We start from the raw sequence: 17,606 nt of genomic DNA on the forward strand, positions 1-17,606 counted from the left end.
CAAACAGAGCCATCCTTTCATGGTAAGAATTCACCTGTACAACACCTTGTTCGTTACCCAGGTGAGGAACAACCACATATTGAACAGACAACAGAACCAATGAGTGAATTCTGTCCTATTACAATAGCCATAATAAATGCTGGGTCCCTAAATCTGGATGCTGGACTTGGAAATAGTTTCCTTGGCTCTGTGGTTTATTCAAAAGGTGGTTATTCCTCATCTGGGTAACAAAAAAGGTGGTGTAGAGATGAATTCTTACCACACTTTGAAATTTGCACTTCTGCAAATTTTTCAATGCAGTGCTCTAGCCAAGCAATGTATACAAAAACCTATATACTAAACTAAGCATTAAAATGCATATATGTATGTTAAAAATCACATACAGCAATGCATTACATTAGGGGAGATTGCATTGCAAAAATTGTATATTGGGCAAAATAGCGTATGGAAAGTTGTTTATTAAAATAAATTTGTGCTAAAATGCTGATGGCCTTTTGTGAGGACTTTAAACAAGAAATCACAAACTATTGTGGGAATATAGAGAACCGGATTTAAGTTTGGAAAAATTAGGAGCTTGAGAGAAACTGAAATTGAAAGATCCATGTATCCCTAACCAGAAGTAGGTCCTATTGAATTCGGTGAGGCTTACTTGCAGGTAAGTGGTGTTAGGATTGTAGCCTAAGTCCTTTGTTGGTTTCACATTAACAATAGCCCTGTTCAGATAGTCGTCACGTTCGTCCACTCGGTGTGTGGACAGGGAGGTGGGACTGTGCTACAGGCCATTGCCACCAATGTTGCACATTCAATGAAATGTCTGAAGAGGGAAGCCTCTGCATTTACAACTTTGTGTACATAGGCTCTCCATCAGATAGGAAACCCTGTGTCATCAAAATTCACACTAACATGGGGACTCTGCTGCAAATGTCCTGCTCACTGCATAGATGTCAGTGCTAGTGGTTTGGGCTGTAAGCATGCCCCATGCATTGAGTGTACATGTGACCTGGGAAATTGCTTGAATAGCATGACTGGGTCTACCTAATGTAGGAATTAGCAACTATATAGGCTGCTGGGCCAAATCCAGACCCAGCATTGAGGGAATGCTGTCTGTTCCTTCTTCCCACCTGCTTGCCAACACAAAAAGGATAGCTGGATGTGGTGGGAGTCGTAGCTGCATCCGTAATAACTGTACTTGCCCACTGGCTGCATGGAAGGGGTTAAAGACTGAAGGCTTAGCACACTAGCACCCAGGGCAGCCCTCTAATTGCTGACCATTGATTCAAAGACTTACCTTATTTTTCACCCTATAGGACTCACTTTTCCCCCTCCAAAAATGAAGGGGAAATGTGTGTGCGTCCTATGGGGCAAATGCAGGCTTTCGCTGAAGTCTGGAGAGCAAGAGGGGTCGGTGCGCACCGACCCCTCTCGCTCTCCAGGCTTCAGGAAGCTATCCGCAAGCCTTGGGCTGCGGATAGCAGCCTGGACCCATGCTGGGGGCTGGGGTCAGGGGAAGCTCAGGCTTCCCCCGCCCCCAGCCCTGCAAGCTCCGGTAGCGATGGCGAGGTTGCCCAACCTCGCCTTCGCTCCTGGACCCCCAGCCCCGAGGCTAAAAACGAAGCCAGGACAGCTAGCAGGATCCATCCCGCTCGCTGTCATGGCTTCTTTGCTCTTTGGGGCTCGGGAGGGAAATAATTTTTTTTTTCTTTATTCTCCCCCCCCAAAAAAAAAAAAATAAGTGCGACCTATGGGCCGGTGCTCCCTATAGGGTGAAAAATACGGTAACTGGAAACCCCTCTGCCAGGAAAGAAACTGACAAATGTACTTTGCCTTGAGACCGTTCCCTTTCAGCTCCATCGCTGAGCACTCTGAGCATGGCACATACAATGTGGTGTAGCTGCGCTTGGTGTCTCAGGCAGAATCTAGTAGGTGCCTCTGACATGCACACCACTGCCACATTCCAGACTGCAGGAACTGCATTCTCCCAGCAGTAATATCTCACCATTCGAATATTGCGGAAATGCGCTGCTCCTGAGAAATGGCGATTCAGGGAAGATGCCTAGGCGCTGATCAGTACGCAACGTTGCAATGTGTTCTTGGTTGTTTGCAACAGTTTCTCCCATTTTCAAATGTGTCCGCAGACCCATAAAGGTGGGTGACCCCCTGCCAAGGCATACTGAACCCACAGATTACTTCCGTTCATGTCATGCTGCGAATTCTTTCACCAGCTAAATAATTTTGTCCTTCTTAGGCAGTAATGGGTGAAATACTGACTGATGTAATTGTTCCAGCAACCGACATGGTTGTGCTTTGCTGCTGCTGCTGCTGCTGCTGCTGCTGCTGCTGCTGCTGCTGCTAGAGAAATGCCAATATATCATAAGATGCATGCAGTGAGAAAGCGCGGATGCTCAGCCTTTTCCCTGACTGGAATCTTGTTTTGCAGGTGGGAAAGCACCCCGTGGACCGCCTGCTCTTCTTCTTGCGGCGGAGGCATTCAGAGCCGCACAATCTCGTGTGTGGAAGAGGACATCCAGGGGCTCGTCAGCTCTGTGGAAGAATGGAAGTGCATGTACACTCCCAAGATGCCCATTGTCCAGCCTTGCAACATCTTCGATTGCCCCAAGTGGTTGGCTCAGGAGTGGTCTCCGGTAACCGTTTTCTTAAAATACGTATATATTACAGTCATACCTTGTGTTGCGTTTGCTTCAGGTTGAGTGTTTTCAGGTTGCGTCCTGCGGTGACCCGGAAGTACTGGAAAGGGTTACTTCCGGGTTTCGCCGCATGCGCAGACGCTCAAAATGACGTCATGCACATGAGCAGAAGCGGTGAATCGCGACCTGTGCACGCGCAGACGCGGGTTGCGTTCCGCTCAGCTTGCGAACGGGGCTCCGGAATGGATCCCGTTCGCAACCAGAGGTACCACTGTATATTGCAGCATTGCTTATTAGCCCTCTCAGTTCTATAAAGCCCTGTGGTGCATTTCACGAATGTGCCCAACAAGGAATGAACAAGGGTAGATTGCTATTATGATAGGCTATTATTATGAAAAGTGGGATACAGCCTCTCTTTAGACTACCGTGGCTGATGGCAGCGAGAGCTTAAATGCTCAGCAGAAGTTAACCATGCAGAAACCCCCCTGGAGGAACATACAGTTGTACCTCGGTTTAAGAAGAGTCTGGTTTCAGAACGATTTGGTTTACAAACTCCACAAAACCGGAAATAGTGTCTTGGTTTGAGAACTTTACCTTGGTCTAAGAGCAGAATCTGAACAGTGGAAGGGCACCGGCGACGGGAGGCCTCATTAGGGAAAGGGTGCCTCGGTTTAAGAACAGTTTTGGTTTAAGAACGGACTTCCAGAACGGATTAAGTTCATAAACTGAGGTACCACTGTACTTGACACACACACACACACACACACACACACACACACACCCCGGAGAAGCACATTGAGATTCTGAGTTTGTAAAATAAATAAATAAAAATCTGTGTTTATAACTTGATTGGAGAGATCCCCAGTTCTAGCTAATTTGCTTGCATCTCAGATGGAGAGAGATCCAAGCGTCCCTCTGGTCACAAGGGAGGCATGGAGAAGAAGGGAGAGGAAGTGAGGTTAGGTCAGCCTAAGAGTATCAGTATAACACTGAAGGAATGTCAAGAGATCAGCACAGGAACGGCAGTCTAGGAATCTTGGAGGTTGCTCTTTTATCTTCCATTTCCATGCAAGTATATCAGCCCACAGGGGAAGCAGGACAGCACCTGGCCCCTCCAACTCCATATCATTATCCGAGGACACCTTTCTGTAGAGAGGCTCTGATCTCTCCTGGACTTCTTAAAAAAAAAACCCACAGCTCAGAACCTGTGTGTTAGCTCTATGAGTTTTTAAATAGCAAATTGTGAAGCGTTTGTAAATAGCTGAAGGCAGCTCAGTATAAAGAATAGAATGACTGCACATGCGAAACACAGTGTAGATCAGTGATAGGTCATGTCCAGCCAGCATGGCGAGTGGTTTGAGATGATGGGAGTTGTAGTCCAATGACATCTGGAGGGCAGCATGTTGGCACTTGTGTAGGGTTTGGAGGCACAGGGCAATTTCAGTCATCATGTTGCCTCAGTGTGCCTTGTCCATACAATAAATCAGTGGGAAAGTTACCTTTTCCCTGTGCCTCAACAGCATAAGATTTCAAAATTTGGTTCTTTAGCCCAGTTATACCTCGATTGTGAAATGAGTAGTGATTACTATACAAGATCGGTTTATTGTATAGGACGCTGACAAAGCCTTTGCTTTTATATAATGCTGAGGATAACGAGAACATAAAACTATCCCAAGGAGGGATAGTTTTAAAATCGGGGTGCAAGTTTAGGATAATACACATAGTGAAATGTATTCAGGCTGCAAATATAAGATCCTAGTGTGTTTCCTACAAGTAACCCAACAAAATCACCATGGGAGAACATTCATAAAGAATATCCTTCACTACATGTGGGTTTAAAATATAATTTAGAAAGTAGTTGAAGGAGCAGAGCCTACTGTATGTAGTTCACCATTCACCATTCCAAAAAAGCTTGACATCGCACTGATTACCACATAACATTAAGTGCTTTGCCTTTGTACTAAGCCAAAGTGACTACAAATGAAAGTGATGATGTGTTAGTAAGCACAACAACTTGTGGCTGCAAGCCAAATAGCCGGTACTGAGATAGCGAGAGAGAGAGAGAGAGAGAGAGAGAGAGAGAGAGAGAGAGAGAGAAAGGAAGGAAGGAAGGAAGGAAGGAAGGAAGGAAGGAAGGAAGGAAGGAAGGAAGGAAGGAGACGACCTATCTACCAAATAATTATGAACAATCCAAACCATCATATTCTCTTCTTCCTTCCTCTTAACTCAGAATGCCAGTCACACACCAAGCACACATTGGGAACTATAAACCAGTGCTTGTGGCCAGTGGTGTAGCATGGGTTGCCAGTGTCCAAGGCCATGAGGTGCAGGGTGGGAGGGAGAGAAATGGACAGAGTATGCATGCACATTCAACTGCCTAATGGTGTCCACATCACCCAGCAGATCATAGCCGTAGACATAAGAAAAGAAGTCATTCCATTGTCTGGAGAGGTCACTTGCTGGTTTGCATGGAGAAGCTGTTTTCAATGGAGCCCAGCAACGGAAGCGCACGGCTGTATTGAGGCAGCACCGGGTGCTGAATTTTTGCACCCCTAACAATTTTGTGCCCAGGGCAATCACCTCTGTGGGCCCCCCATGCAACGCTACCATTAACGGCTAATTGGGATTAAGCAGCATGCTAGCGTATTCTGCCCTGTTGCTCTTGCCCAGGTATGAGCAGAAGAAATAAACTGTATGTACATGGTTTGTTGTTACGCATAAACCAGAGTTGTGGTTTGCTTCTTCCTAACAAACCATGATCAGAAAGCCAGGATGGGTGGATGGTGTTGTTCTGGTTCGGATTGCTAATTGTCCATATGGGCAAGCAGGGTTAGAAAAGGAAGGCAGAGTCTGGCTATTCAGGAATATACTTTTTTCATTGTTTTTCCTTTCAGTGCACAGTGACATGTGGCCAAGGCCTAAGATACCGGGTGGTTCTGTGCATTGACCACAGAGGGATGCATACCGGTGGCTGCACTGCTAAAACAAAGCCTCACATCAAAGAAGAATGCATCGTCCCCACTCCTTGCTACAAGCCCAAAGGTAAAACACAGGGCAGAAGAATCCTTGCCTGCTTTTCTCTCTCTCTCCCTCTAAATACATGTACTCCCTGCCACCCCGGTAGCAGGAAATTTCCACCAATAAGTCAGATGTCTGAGAGGTGATGCCTTAGGTTTAATTTCAGCCAATATAGTGGTAGGAGAGCTGCAGGGGGGGTTCACATCTGGCAACCAATGCACCCCTTGGGTTTCAGATAGTACATGGGTAAAAGGTAAGGTAAAGGTAAAGGAACCCTGGACAAAAAAAATTCCTTCCAGTAGCACCTTAAAGACCAACTAAGTTAGTTCTTGGTATGAGCTTTCGTGTGCATGCACACTTCTTCAGATACACTGAAACAGAAGTTGCCAGATCCTTCTATATAGTGAGAAGGTGGGGAGGGGTATTACTCAGAGGAGGGTGGGGATGGGTGATTGGCAGATAGCTGTGATGAGCCTGTTGACGACTATTAACGACTGCAGTAGGTCTTACAGGAAAAAGCAAGGGGTGAGAAGGTGAAAAATGGCTTTGTCATGTATAGTGAGATGGCAGACCAACACGGCTACCCATCTGTAACTGGAACCCTGGACAGTTACATCCAGTGAAAGGCAACTAGGGGGCTGCGGTGCTCATCTCGCTTTCAGGCCAAGGGAGCCGGCGTTTGTCCACAGACAGCTTTTCGGGTGACTAAACCGCTTCTGGCGCAATGGAACACCGTGATGGAAACCAGAGTGCACGGAAATGCCGTTTACCTTCCCGCTGGAGCGGTACCTATTTATCTACTTGCACTTTGCCGTGCTATTGAACTACTAGGTTGCCAGGAGCAGGGGCCGAGCAACAGGAGCTCACCCCGTCGCGGGGATTCGAACTGCCAACCTTCTGATCGGCAAGTCCTAGGCTCTGTGGTTTAACCCACAGCACCACCCGTGTCCCTCAGTACATGGGTAGAGGGGTCTAAAAAGCCCAGGACACAAATTTTCACAGTCCTCTAGCAGCTATAGTGGCTTATTTACCAGAAGTATTATTTAGCATTAACTCTGAAAGTGTGTATATTCTGTTCTGACTGCGCTTAGCTTCCTAGAGCAACATCAGGGTCTGAGATGATACCGTATCATGTCATCTCCAAACAAGTTGCAAATGCCATGATAATTGTATTGTGTCAGACCAAAGTTAAGATCAGCTCAACAGCTTGCAAAGTCAGCAAGTTTGCTTTGTTTTATTTATTGTAGCATTGTTATTGTGTTTTTACACCCTGCTTCTGGGATTGGCTGCCTCAGATGCTAAAGTCGAATCATAGAGTTGGAAAGGACAGCGGAATGCCTTGGGCTGGCCTTGAGGATTTGTAAACAGAATGTGACTTAATATGTCTCTTTCCCTCTAACCCACCAAGGCATATACACATCATATTTTACAGGCATCACACAGGCATCTGTACAGGAAAGCACCATCTGTGGTGGTGGGGGGGGGTTGTTTTTGTTTTACAAGGCTGTACAGTTTTTTTAAAGGGCGAAAGAAAAGCAGTAAGACCTGACTTTCCATTACCATAAAAATAAGTATACGGTGTATAAACAGAAATATCTCTTTACATATTAGAGTTAATGAACATGGTAAAATACAGATTAAGCTAAGAGCTGCATTTCCACATATATAACATCAAGTGGTACCACTAAATATATCTGAGTAGAAATCTGGCAAGTAATGGTCGGGGAGGAATCAGGGCATAATAACTTCATTATCCTCTTCCTCTTGTCCTCATGCCCATAAATCTACTCCAGGAAAATTCATCACAGGAGATGTGAAATAGGATTACAGGTTATAGTCACTGTGTGTTGCCAGAATTGCAACGGATAGTTCAGTCAATGTGAAAGACTGTATGAAAAATGTTGAATGCACAATCTATTGGGGAGGTTGTTGGTGGGGGGGGTGTTGTTGGGTTTTTTGCATCTTTATTTTAAAGCTTGTGTGAAAATCGTTCAGCCTGGTTGTGCATTTTAAAACATTTTATCTACAGTTTATTACTACTTTGTCATGTTGTAGTTATGCATATTTTCATGTTGTAAGTCGCCTTGAGCATGATTTGAACTGTGGGAAGGAAGCATGGAATAAAAGTATGTATGTATGTATTAATTTCCTGTTCTGCTCTGTGGCAGTCTTCTGTGCCTGGAAGAAAACTTGGGGCCCTAAGCAGCAGGGAATGCCCTTATTGAATCCTTAGGCTGGGTATAGTAGATCCATCATCAAAAGATTTCATCTAAATTTTGTGTCTTGCAGCATCTAAAGCTTCACCCGCCCAGTCCATACACAAGCAGAAAGGGGAGGGTTAATAGAGTTCACTCCAGATTGCATTCCCTGCATATGTTAAATTCCACTTTTGAAGTTCTCTCAACCTTCAAGAGAAGGTTTTTTTTGGGGAAGTGCAATGAGCTATTGGTGGGAGGTTCAGAAAAGCCGTATTCCATATGGACCCAGGGCTCTTAATTCTAGGATTAAACACAAAACAGATTGGGCTTACTCAGAAACAACTGCATGAATTGGAGACTCTAATCAGAGCAATGTTGCTCATAAGTAGCAACTATCTACAGCTGCTGTTTTTCTAGCTAGTTTGAATATGAGAACTGTAAACTGTTGTTCAAGTGGTTTTGAAAGGAAAAAAGGGCCCATGTAGGGTTGTTTCTGGGTCATGAATTTCAGGGAGTAAATGGTCATGTAGGCGGATCACATATTTCCAGCAGCCTGCTGTAGTCAGAGAGCTTGGGAGCAGCGCTGTAGCATCCAGTGATCTCCGCAAAGATCCGTAAGTCCCTGAGGATGGTTTTCTGTTCCTTCAGGGTGAAGTCACCCATTTGTCATGGGCTCAGGACCTCAGGTCTAGCCTTGAAGGGCCATTGCAAGTCTGGTTTGCTCCAGTTTACTCTAGCCAAATCCAGATTTATGTTCCCAAGGGAGTGTATTTTGGCTCCTAAAGTGAGTATTTTATTAGATACTTCTAATGTATATTTTTGGTACTGATTTTGGCGGGGAAGGGAGAGGTCGGGATATAGAGCAGCGCTGTTTTGTATCAAAAATGACAGGGAAAGTATTCGGCTCATTCTTCGAATTCACATATTGATGAACTGATAAGCTCAAACTGGAAAGGGCATCACTGAACTATTTTTGCATTTGCCTGTTTCTTCAACTATCACTCATCACATCTGGATTTTCTTGAATGTCATAATAAACCATCAGAGTGGAGTTTAGTATATATTTTGTTTTTCAGGTTATTAAAGTGAGGGTGCAATGGCTATAACTACACACACATCTTTGACTAAGCAATGCAGGAATCTTCAGATCTGTTAACGTGAACTTGGGGCTAAAAGGCACATTAAAAGGAACAGGGGGAAATGTGTGCACCTGTGTATTTTCACTTCCTGCCATTGCTTATAAGTGAAAACAAAACCTCATGTCTCCCACAAGGGGAGATCCATGACTTCTGCGCCATGAAGCCCACACATCCCTCTGGCAGAAATGTGCAGGGCACACACACACAGAGAGAGAGCTATTGCAGACGTAATACTAAACCAATGTTTAGTGTAATGAAACTGAGCTTCAGACTCCAGCTCATTGGTCTCCTCCAATACGTCTGCAAGGAGGAGTTTGGAAACTTCGGCTTGCGTTTTAGATCAGCTGCATCTTAACCAGAGTTCAGATTAACCAGAGTTTAGGATTTGGATGACACACTAAACCAGGGTGGCTATCCTGTGACTCTCCAGATGTTGTTCACCTCCTGTCACATCCCTATTGACCATGCTGTCTGGGAATGATAGGAGCTGCAGTTTTGCATTGTTTGCAAATGAGGCCGCAGAGACTTACTGCACCCTGTCCCCAGAGACAGAATGTGCTCTCCACAAACACTGTGGTCATAGTGACTAGTATGAAATAAATGCAGCACACACAAAATCGGTGGATTGATTTACAAAAAAAATGTGCATGATATTACAGCGGCATAATTCCTATTTACCTGTAATTATTCCCGCAGAAAAACTTCCTGTTGAAGCTAAATTGCCATGGTACAAGCAAGCCCAGGAATTGGAAGAAGGAGCAATAGTATCAGAAGAACCAACGTGAGTATGGTTTTCTGAAACTGGGATGAGGTCAGGAGTTGATCAGTGCTTTGAAACTGTATTTTACTTTAAGACTATGTGTGGTGCATTTTGTTACATTCTGGAATGGAGTTAAACCCCATTGAAGTTAGGATATTTTCCATACCCCATAATCCTGCCCTTAACTTGAAAGTCTTCCTGGCTGATTTGTGTCTTCTTGCAAGGAGTTAAACCACAATTAACATGATGTAGCTCTAACAACCGAGTAAGTTGATTCACAGAGGGCTTATTTTTATGACCCTCTAAGCTTGTAGCAGCTGAGGTTTTTAATCAAGTTGTGCTGATTTTCACTCGTAGCTGAAGTGGTTTTGTGCATGCTGATTGAGTTTATTTATTTTGGTTCGTGTAAACTGGTGAATAAGAGCTGACTCAAACTCTCCGTTGCGGAAGCAGTGCAAAACCTCTCGCATAACTGTACAGTTCAGGCTTCGCATGAGTTTCAAAGCACACACAAACATCAAAACTTGCCGCTTCCAGCCTATGCTAGCTCAGACCCAGCCTAGATATCACATTCATCACAGAAATGCCATGTTTACAGCAGTTCATCTTGTGAACTCTGGCCATCGGATCTGAGATTTCCACACACCCTGCACTCCCAAGGTTCATGGGGTGCTTTTACCAAGTAAATTTTCATTTCAGAAAATGTTTCTCACTTAAACATTTAGAGCAGCCTTTCTCAACCTGTAGGTCCCCAGATGTTGTTGGACTACAACTCCCATCACCCCTAGCTAGCAAGGCCAGAGCTCAGGGATGATGGGAGTTGTAGTCCAACAACATCTGGCGACCCACATGTTGAGAACCACTGATTTAGAGGTTCCCACCTTGAAATATGACATTTTACTTAACATATTTTTTCGTGTTTAACACGCCCCCTATTTTGGGGGACTACATTTTAAGAAAATGGGGGGAAATGGCCCTGAGTTGTTGAGCTTTTTTGGGGGGGGGAATGCCGAAAATCACTCACCTGACTCACAAACACCAGCAATTGCCCGCCCAATTGTCACAGAAGAAGCCAATCCAAAACAGCCCTTGCCGCAGCCACCAATCACCCACCCAGTCACCAGTGATAAGCTGCTGCTCACGGCCAAAACAAATCACCCGTCTCCCCTCTGCGCTATCCGTGTATAAGACGAACCCCGATTTTTAACATTCTTTTTGTGTAAAAAAAAACGCCCCTCATCTTATACATGGAAAAGTACTAAAGCATTAAAGACTAAAGAATGTTATTGATTCACCAAGCTAAAATATTACAACTTACCCAGGGTGGGGTGGGGATTAAAGAACAAGCCCTGTAAGACTTTTTCATAAGGTTCCCTTTCGTTCTTACTGTATTGAAATGGGAAGTGGTTTTTCACGGGATGCTGATAAATGCCAAAATACAGTGGTGCCTCGCAAGACGAAATTAATTCGTTCCGCGAGTTTTGTCATCTTGTGATTTTTTTCGTCTTGCGAAGCACGGTGTCGGGAAAGTTTTGGAAAAGCTTCAAAAATGACCAAAGTCTTTAAAAACCTCAAAAAAGGCTACCACACCGCGTGCTATGAGTTGCCCCTCGAAGTCAAGTCGCAACTGCATTAACGGTGTTAAGAAAAAGGAAACAAACTTGCAAGACGTTTCCATCTTGCGAAGCAAGCCCATGGGGAAAATCGTCTTGCGAAGCAGCTCAAAAAACAAAAAACCCTTTCGTCTAGCGAGTTTTTTGTCTTGCGAGGCATTCGTCTTGCGAGGTACCACTGTAGATGTGAAGTATGGTATATTCTTTCATGTGAAAGGCTGGGCTGGGTGAATCGCAAGCCGGAATTAATATTGCCGGAAGAAATGTCAACAACCTCAGATATGCAGATGACACAACCTTGATGGCAGAAAGTGAGGAGGAATTAAAGAACCTTTTAATGAGGGTGAAAGAGGAGAGCGCAAAATATGGTCTGAAGCTCAACATCAAAAAAACGAAGATCATGGCCACTGGTCCCATCACCTCCTAGCAAATAGAAGGGGAAGAAATGGAGGCAGTGAGAGATTTTACTTTCTTGGGTTCCATGATCACTGCAGATGGTGACAGCAGCCACGAAATTAAAAGACACCTGCTTCTTGGGAGAAAAGCAATGACAAACCTAGACAGCATCTTAAAAAGCAGAGACATCACCTTGCTGACAAAGGTCCGTATAGTAGTTCAAGCTATGGTTTTCCCAGTAGTGATGTATGGAAGTAAGAGCTGGGCCATAAAGAAAGCTGATCGCCGAAGAATTGATGCTTTTGAATTATGGTGCTGCAAATCAGTCCTGAGAGCTCACTGGAAGGACAGATCCTGAAGCTGAGGCTCCAAGACTTTGGGCACCTCATGAGAAGAGAAGACTCCCGGGAGAAGGGGACGACAGAGGACGAGATGGTTGGACAGTGTTCTCGAAGCTACCAGCATGAGTTTGATCAAACTGGGGGAGGCAGTGGAAGACAGGAGTGCCTGGCGTGACCTAAATGGGGTCATGAAGAGTTGGACACGACTAAACAACAACATATTTTTTCTTTGTTTAAAAGCAGCCACAGGGGAGAAGGGCCACCTAAGCATTTTCCTTGATGCTACTTTTTCAGTCACTATCACCTTTTCTGAAAACTGCTGCTGCTGTGAAAGGGACAAGGCCGGCCCTAATATTAGGCAGAGTAAGGCAACTGACTCTGTTGCCACTTCTCCCTCCTGTGGCCCCTAATCTGGACAGCTGTCCCAGATGTGGCGCAGGATTCTACTCCTATCATCAACATTGAAGTAAAATTCAAACATCAGCCCAGTTGGGTTCTGAACATTGAATTAGGATGGAGTGCCATCTTCTCCTTTGCCTCAGGTGGCCAAATGTCTTGAGCCGGCTCTGGGATTGGGGGAAAAATTAACGTCTTCCTCATGGTGTCAGAAAAGCAGCAGGATTTGTGCAAGCTGCTTCAGCTGTCCTTTAGACTCTGAACCTTTCACATTCCAAAACACCTTTAGCTGAAACATATCTAGCCTTCCTAGAGACAATTTTTGGTTTTGATTGATGTTAGAGCCATATTTTCATCTCATAAAATTTGTCTTTGAGATAGTAAAGCTGCCATGCTGGCATGGCTGACCTGAAATCGCGCAAATTTTAATTGAAGCCATGGGGAAACAGTGAGGAAATGTACAATATTATACTCAAGATCATAGTTATGTTTATATTTATATGTATCGTATGTAAATATATATTTGTCAGCTGTTACATGTTATGATGAAGTTATACTTCAGAGCTATTATATATTTCATATGTGCCTTTTGTTCATTTATAGCCAAGTGCCAGATACACGTTTGAATCTGTTTTTATTTATTTTAATTTGGAAGCCCAGTTTTTGGATTTCTGCAGTTTTCTGTCTACTAGTAAACCACTTTTCTAAATACATATTTAACAAACTATAATTACCCTTCAGTTGTATAATGGGAACTGGGCAGTGTCGGGGGGGGGTGTCAAACAGGGATCACGTTGCTTACACTGGAAAGGGATGATTTGAATCATAGCCCATATTTCTGCTGCAGAGCACTAAAAAAATAAGCTAGGAGAAGCCACAACTCCAGAAGAAGTCATGATCATGGACTTATTGACAAATTTCTGGATCTGAATGTTGAGAATTAATGTTGGCGTTGCTTCGGGAGGGGGGGGGAACCTCCCCAAATGCTTGGTGTTGAATAGTTATTGCATTCTTTTAAAAACGACAGCACAACAGATTTCTGAATAGTGGTACAAATGGATTTTTGTAAGGATTCTGGGATAAGGTACAACAGAAAATATGGAATATAATTATAAAGTATTTTGGACAAATGGTAAAGGCCATGATTGAAGGAATTATATACAGCCTTGGACGGGGGTGGGAGGTGGGGAATGAAAGGAATCCCAAGAACTTAAGCAGAGATTTTATTTGTACTTATCAGCACCTTTTTATTCAGCAGGTCTGTTTGCTTTACAGAGTTGTTTCCCCAGCTGTAAAATGGAGAAACAGCTCTTCTGTAAAATAACATCACAATGTTTGGGTGGATTAAGGGTTCTTTGATAGAAAATGAGATATTTGTTATCTTTCATTCTTTCTTTGGTCTGTTGCGAAATACCTTCTTCACAATTACTACCCCATTGTAGGGGGTGAACTGAGGAGAGCATTTCGTCAATTTTGAGGGTGGGGCCAAAAATATTCAAAGTGGTTCCAGTTGTGTATTTATCCTAGGTAGGTTATATAGTGTGGCATGGAGCAGCAGTGGTTTTCTATTCCCTTCCGCTGTCCTTGTGTGGTTCTAAGGAGCATTGGTGTACAGTGGGGGGACCACAGGGGCAGTTGCCCCAGGTGCAAATTTATTAGGGGCACAAAACTTCAACACCCGGTGCTGCCTCAATACAGCTGTGCACTTTCATTGCTGGGCTCCATTGCTGGGCTCTATTAGTATTAGTATTAGTATTAATTTATATGCCACTCTGGGCAGCTCCCATCAAAGTAATAAAAGCACAATAAAATAGAAGGGGAAGAAATGGAGGCAGTGAGAGATTTTACTTTCTTGGGCTCCATGATCACTGCAGATGGTGACAGCAGCCACGAAATTAAAAGACGCCTGCTTCTTGGGAGAACAGCAATGACAAACCATCTTAAAAAGCAGAGACATCACCTTGCCAACAAAGGTCCGTATAGTAGTTAAAGCCATGGTTTTCCCAGTAGTGGTGTATGGAAATGAGAGCTGGACCATAAAGAAGGCTGATCGCCGAAGAACTGATGATTTGAATGATGGTGCTGGAGGAGACTCTTGAGAGTCCCATGGACTGCAAGAAGATCAAACCTATCCATTCTGAAGGAAATCAGCCCTGAGTGCTCACTGGAAGGACAAATCATAAAGCTGAGGCTCCAATACTTTGGCCACCTCATGAGACGAGAAGACTCCCTGGAAAAGACCCTGATGTTCGGAAAGAGGAGAAGGGGACGAGATGGTTGGATAGTGTTCTCGAAGCTACCAGCATGAGTTTGACCAAATTGCAGAAGGCAGTGCAAGACAGGAGTGCCTGGCGTGCTCTGGTCCATGGGGTCACAAGAAGTCGGACACGACTAAACGACTAAACAACTAAACAACAACAACCTCCAGTTAAGGACAGGTAACTCGAGATTTCCGCAACTGGAGGTGTCTGTTCTGCTCATGCGTGCGTCATGGTAGAGTGCTTCTGTGCATGCGTACGGCGAGGAAGAGCACTTCTGCGGATGCGTGTGCATCGAAACCCAGAAAAATACTTCCAGGTTTGCCGTGTGTGTATCCCAAAGGATACGTAACCAGAGGTGCATGTAAGTAGAGGTACCACTGTATCAGAAACTTCCTTGAACATAGCTTCTCCATGCGAACCAGGAAGTGACCTCTCCAGGCAACAGAACAACTCCTCTTTTCCTATCTTCAACCACAATCTCCTGGGTGATGAGGACACCGTTACGCAGCTGAATGTGCATGCGTATTCCGCCTGTTTCCCTCCATTCCACAAATCCCCTCCACACAGCTCTGGGCACTGACAACCCACACTATGCCACTGCGTAGGAGTACTGTAGAAGGTCTTGTTTGGTTAGCAGGGGGATCTTTCCCACAAATACAAGAAAGAGGAGAATAAGAAACTGCCACTCAGCACACTTTATTCATCTAGCTGAGATAAACTAGTCGCTTTCCATCTGCCTGAACTAGATAGGATATCCTCCTCTATCATAAAACAAATTTCAGAGGGCTAAATTCTATGACCCACCTATGACCCACCCTGCAGTTGTGAAAACAGCCCTTTTTGACAAGCCGAAACACAAACCTACCGTCTGCTAACCTTCCAAGGGCAACAAAATCTTATGAGAATGATCAGTAATATGATCTCTATGGAGAACAGCTAAATTGAGGGTTGACTCTATTGCCAATTACTATTAGAAATGAGACAGATGACTCGTATTAAAATTTCTCTATAGGGCTGTGTACTGCAAGGATCCTCTAACTTAGCCCTACTTTAAGTGAAGATTAAAGAATGCCTCCTAACAACATTTCTTAGACCCTTTGGCTGCAATCATCTGTGCAGTTACTAGTGAAAACAGTGTCACTTGCTTCTGAGTAAACTTATAAGATTGCTCTGTTAATGCTGGTACATTGAATAGATAGGGCGCCACAATTCAAGAAGGATGTTGACAAGCAGGAATGTGTGCAGAGGAGGGTGACCAAGATGATCAAGGGTCTGGAAACCAAGCCTGATGAGGAACGGTTGAAGGAGCTGAGTGGCCTGGGACTTGGGCTCGGACTCGGAACCAGAGGAATCTCAGTCTGCACTGGATCCTTTGCCTCAGGCATCATCTGAACCAAGTCTGGGGCCTGATCCTGAAGAGTCCCAGCCTGCACAGGTTCCCTTGCAACAAACACCAGCTGGGCCGAGTCAGGGGCCTGAGCCTGCTCTGGCTCCAGATGCAGGGATGACCTCGTTGCCTTCAGCTGGGCCATCACTTACAGCTGCTCCTCTACCAGTTGGGTCAGGGGAGACTGAGGCGGCCCCCGGGTCTAGTAACCCACCGACGTCTCCCGAGCTGCAGAGACTAAGGTCTGAGAGAAGGAAAGACCTGAGTACTCGCAGAAGCAGTGCTCGCCTTTGGGCGAATCAGGGAGGTGAGTCACTGGGGGATCAGGACCAGCCGCTACCCCAACAAGGTTGCGGGAGCAACATTGCTGTATGCCAGACCCTGCCTGAGATCCTGTACCTGTCCTAGCCTGGTATCCTGCCTTGGACCTGTTGGACTGACTCCTAGTGGAACCTTCGGATTCTGGACCGGACCAGGACCGCGTTTCATGGGTTACCCCCGGGACCAGCACACTGAGTATCCTTAGCCTGGAAAAGAGGAGACTGAGAGCAGAGATGCTAGCCATCTGCAAATATCTAAAGAGCTGTCAAATGGAAGATGGAGGAAGCTTGTTTTCTCCTGCTCTGGAGGGCAGGACTTGAACCAATGACTTCATGTTACAAGGAAGGAGATTCCGACTAAACACCAGGAAGAACTTTCTGACACAAAGAGCCGTACGACAGTGGAACAGTTTCCCTTGGAATGCGGTTGACTCTCTTTCCTTGGAGGTTTCTAAGCAGAGGTTGGATGGCCATCTGTCATGAATGCTTTAGCTGAGATTCCTGCATTGCAGGGGGTTGAAATAGATGACTTTTGGGGTCCCATCCAATTCTACAATTCTGTGAGTCTATGTCTAAAATCTCTAGCATTATATCAGGGGGAGGGCAAGGAAAATGAGGCGCCCTTGTTTTCCCTCACCCCTCCTTCAATCCCATCTCTTGAGCGGTCTGGAGAGTGCACTGTTCCGGGCTGAATGGAGCTCTGAACTTGAACCATCCCACAAATGGAAATACACTGCAACATTATGTTGCAGCTCCCACTCATCAGTTTATAATCTCAACTGGGCCTGATGGACTCATACATCGTTCCATCTATAGATGCAGGCAAAATGTTGCATGCAACTGCGGTTGCTAAAAGCACTATCTAAACCAGTATGAAAGCTCCGTACTGTGATACCCTGTTTTCATTTTTAATTAGAGTACGGTACGATATGATACAATATGATGCAATACTATAATTTTTATTGTCATTGTCCCATACAGAACAATGAAATTGAAAATCTACATCAGACATTCAGAAACCAAGAAGCCTGCTATCCCAGCTATCCCAGCCTGGTTAGCCCCCTAAAAACTTTGATACCCTGTAATTAAATACAATATACTCCCATAGAGACTACCTTACACTGCGTTTAAA

The 17,606-nt window shown here is 44.8% G+C and overlaps 1 protein-coding gene across 5 annotated transcripts in view; it reads left to right on the forward strand.

The window, feature by feature from the left end:
- The window catches only part of ADAMTSL1 (ADAMTS like 1), a 718,478-nt gene that overhangs the window by 354,501 nt on the left and 346,371 nt on the right, over window positions 1–17,606 (forward strand). For all 5 annotated transcript variants that reach the window (XR_013391089.1, XM_028711677.2, XM_028711679.2 and 2 more), the window contains 3 exons: window positions 2,438–2,642; window positions 5,540–5,687; window positions 9,697–9,781. Coding sequence is in view for 4 of the 5 variants with exons in the window: in XM_028711677.2 (XP_028567510.2) it covers window positions 2,438–2,642; window positions 5,540–5,687; window positions 9,697–9,781 (438 nt within the window). In the remaining variant the exon portion in view is untranslated. The remainder of the gene's footprint in view (window positions 1–2,437; window positions 2,643–5,539; window positions 5,688–9,696; window positions 9,782–17,606) is intronic.

The sequence above is a fragment of the Podarcis muralis genome, chromosome 17 (assembly GCF_964188315.1).
Source record: "Podarcis muralis chromosome 17, rPodMur119.hap1.1, whole genome shotgun sequence".
Classification (NCBI taxonomy): Eukaryota; Metazoa; Chordata; class Lepidosauria; order Squamata; family Lacertidae; genus Podarcis; species Podarcis muralis.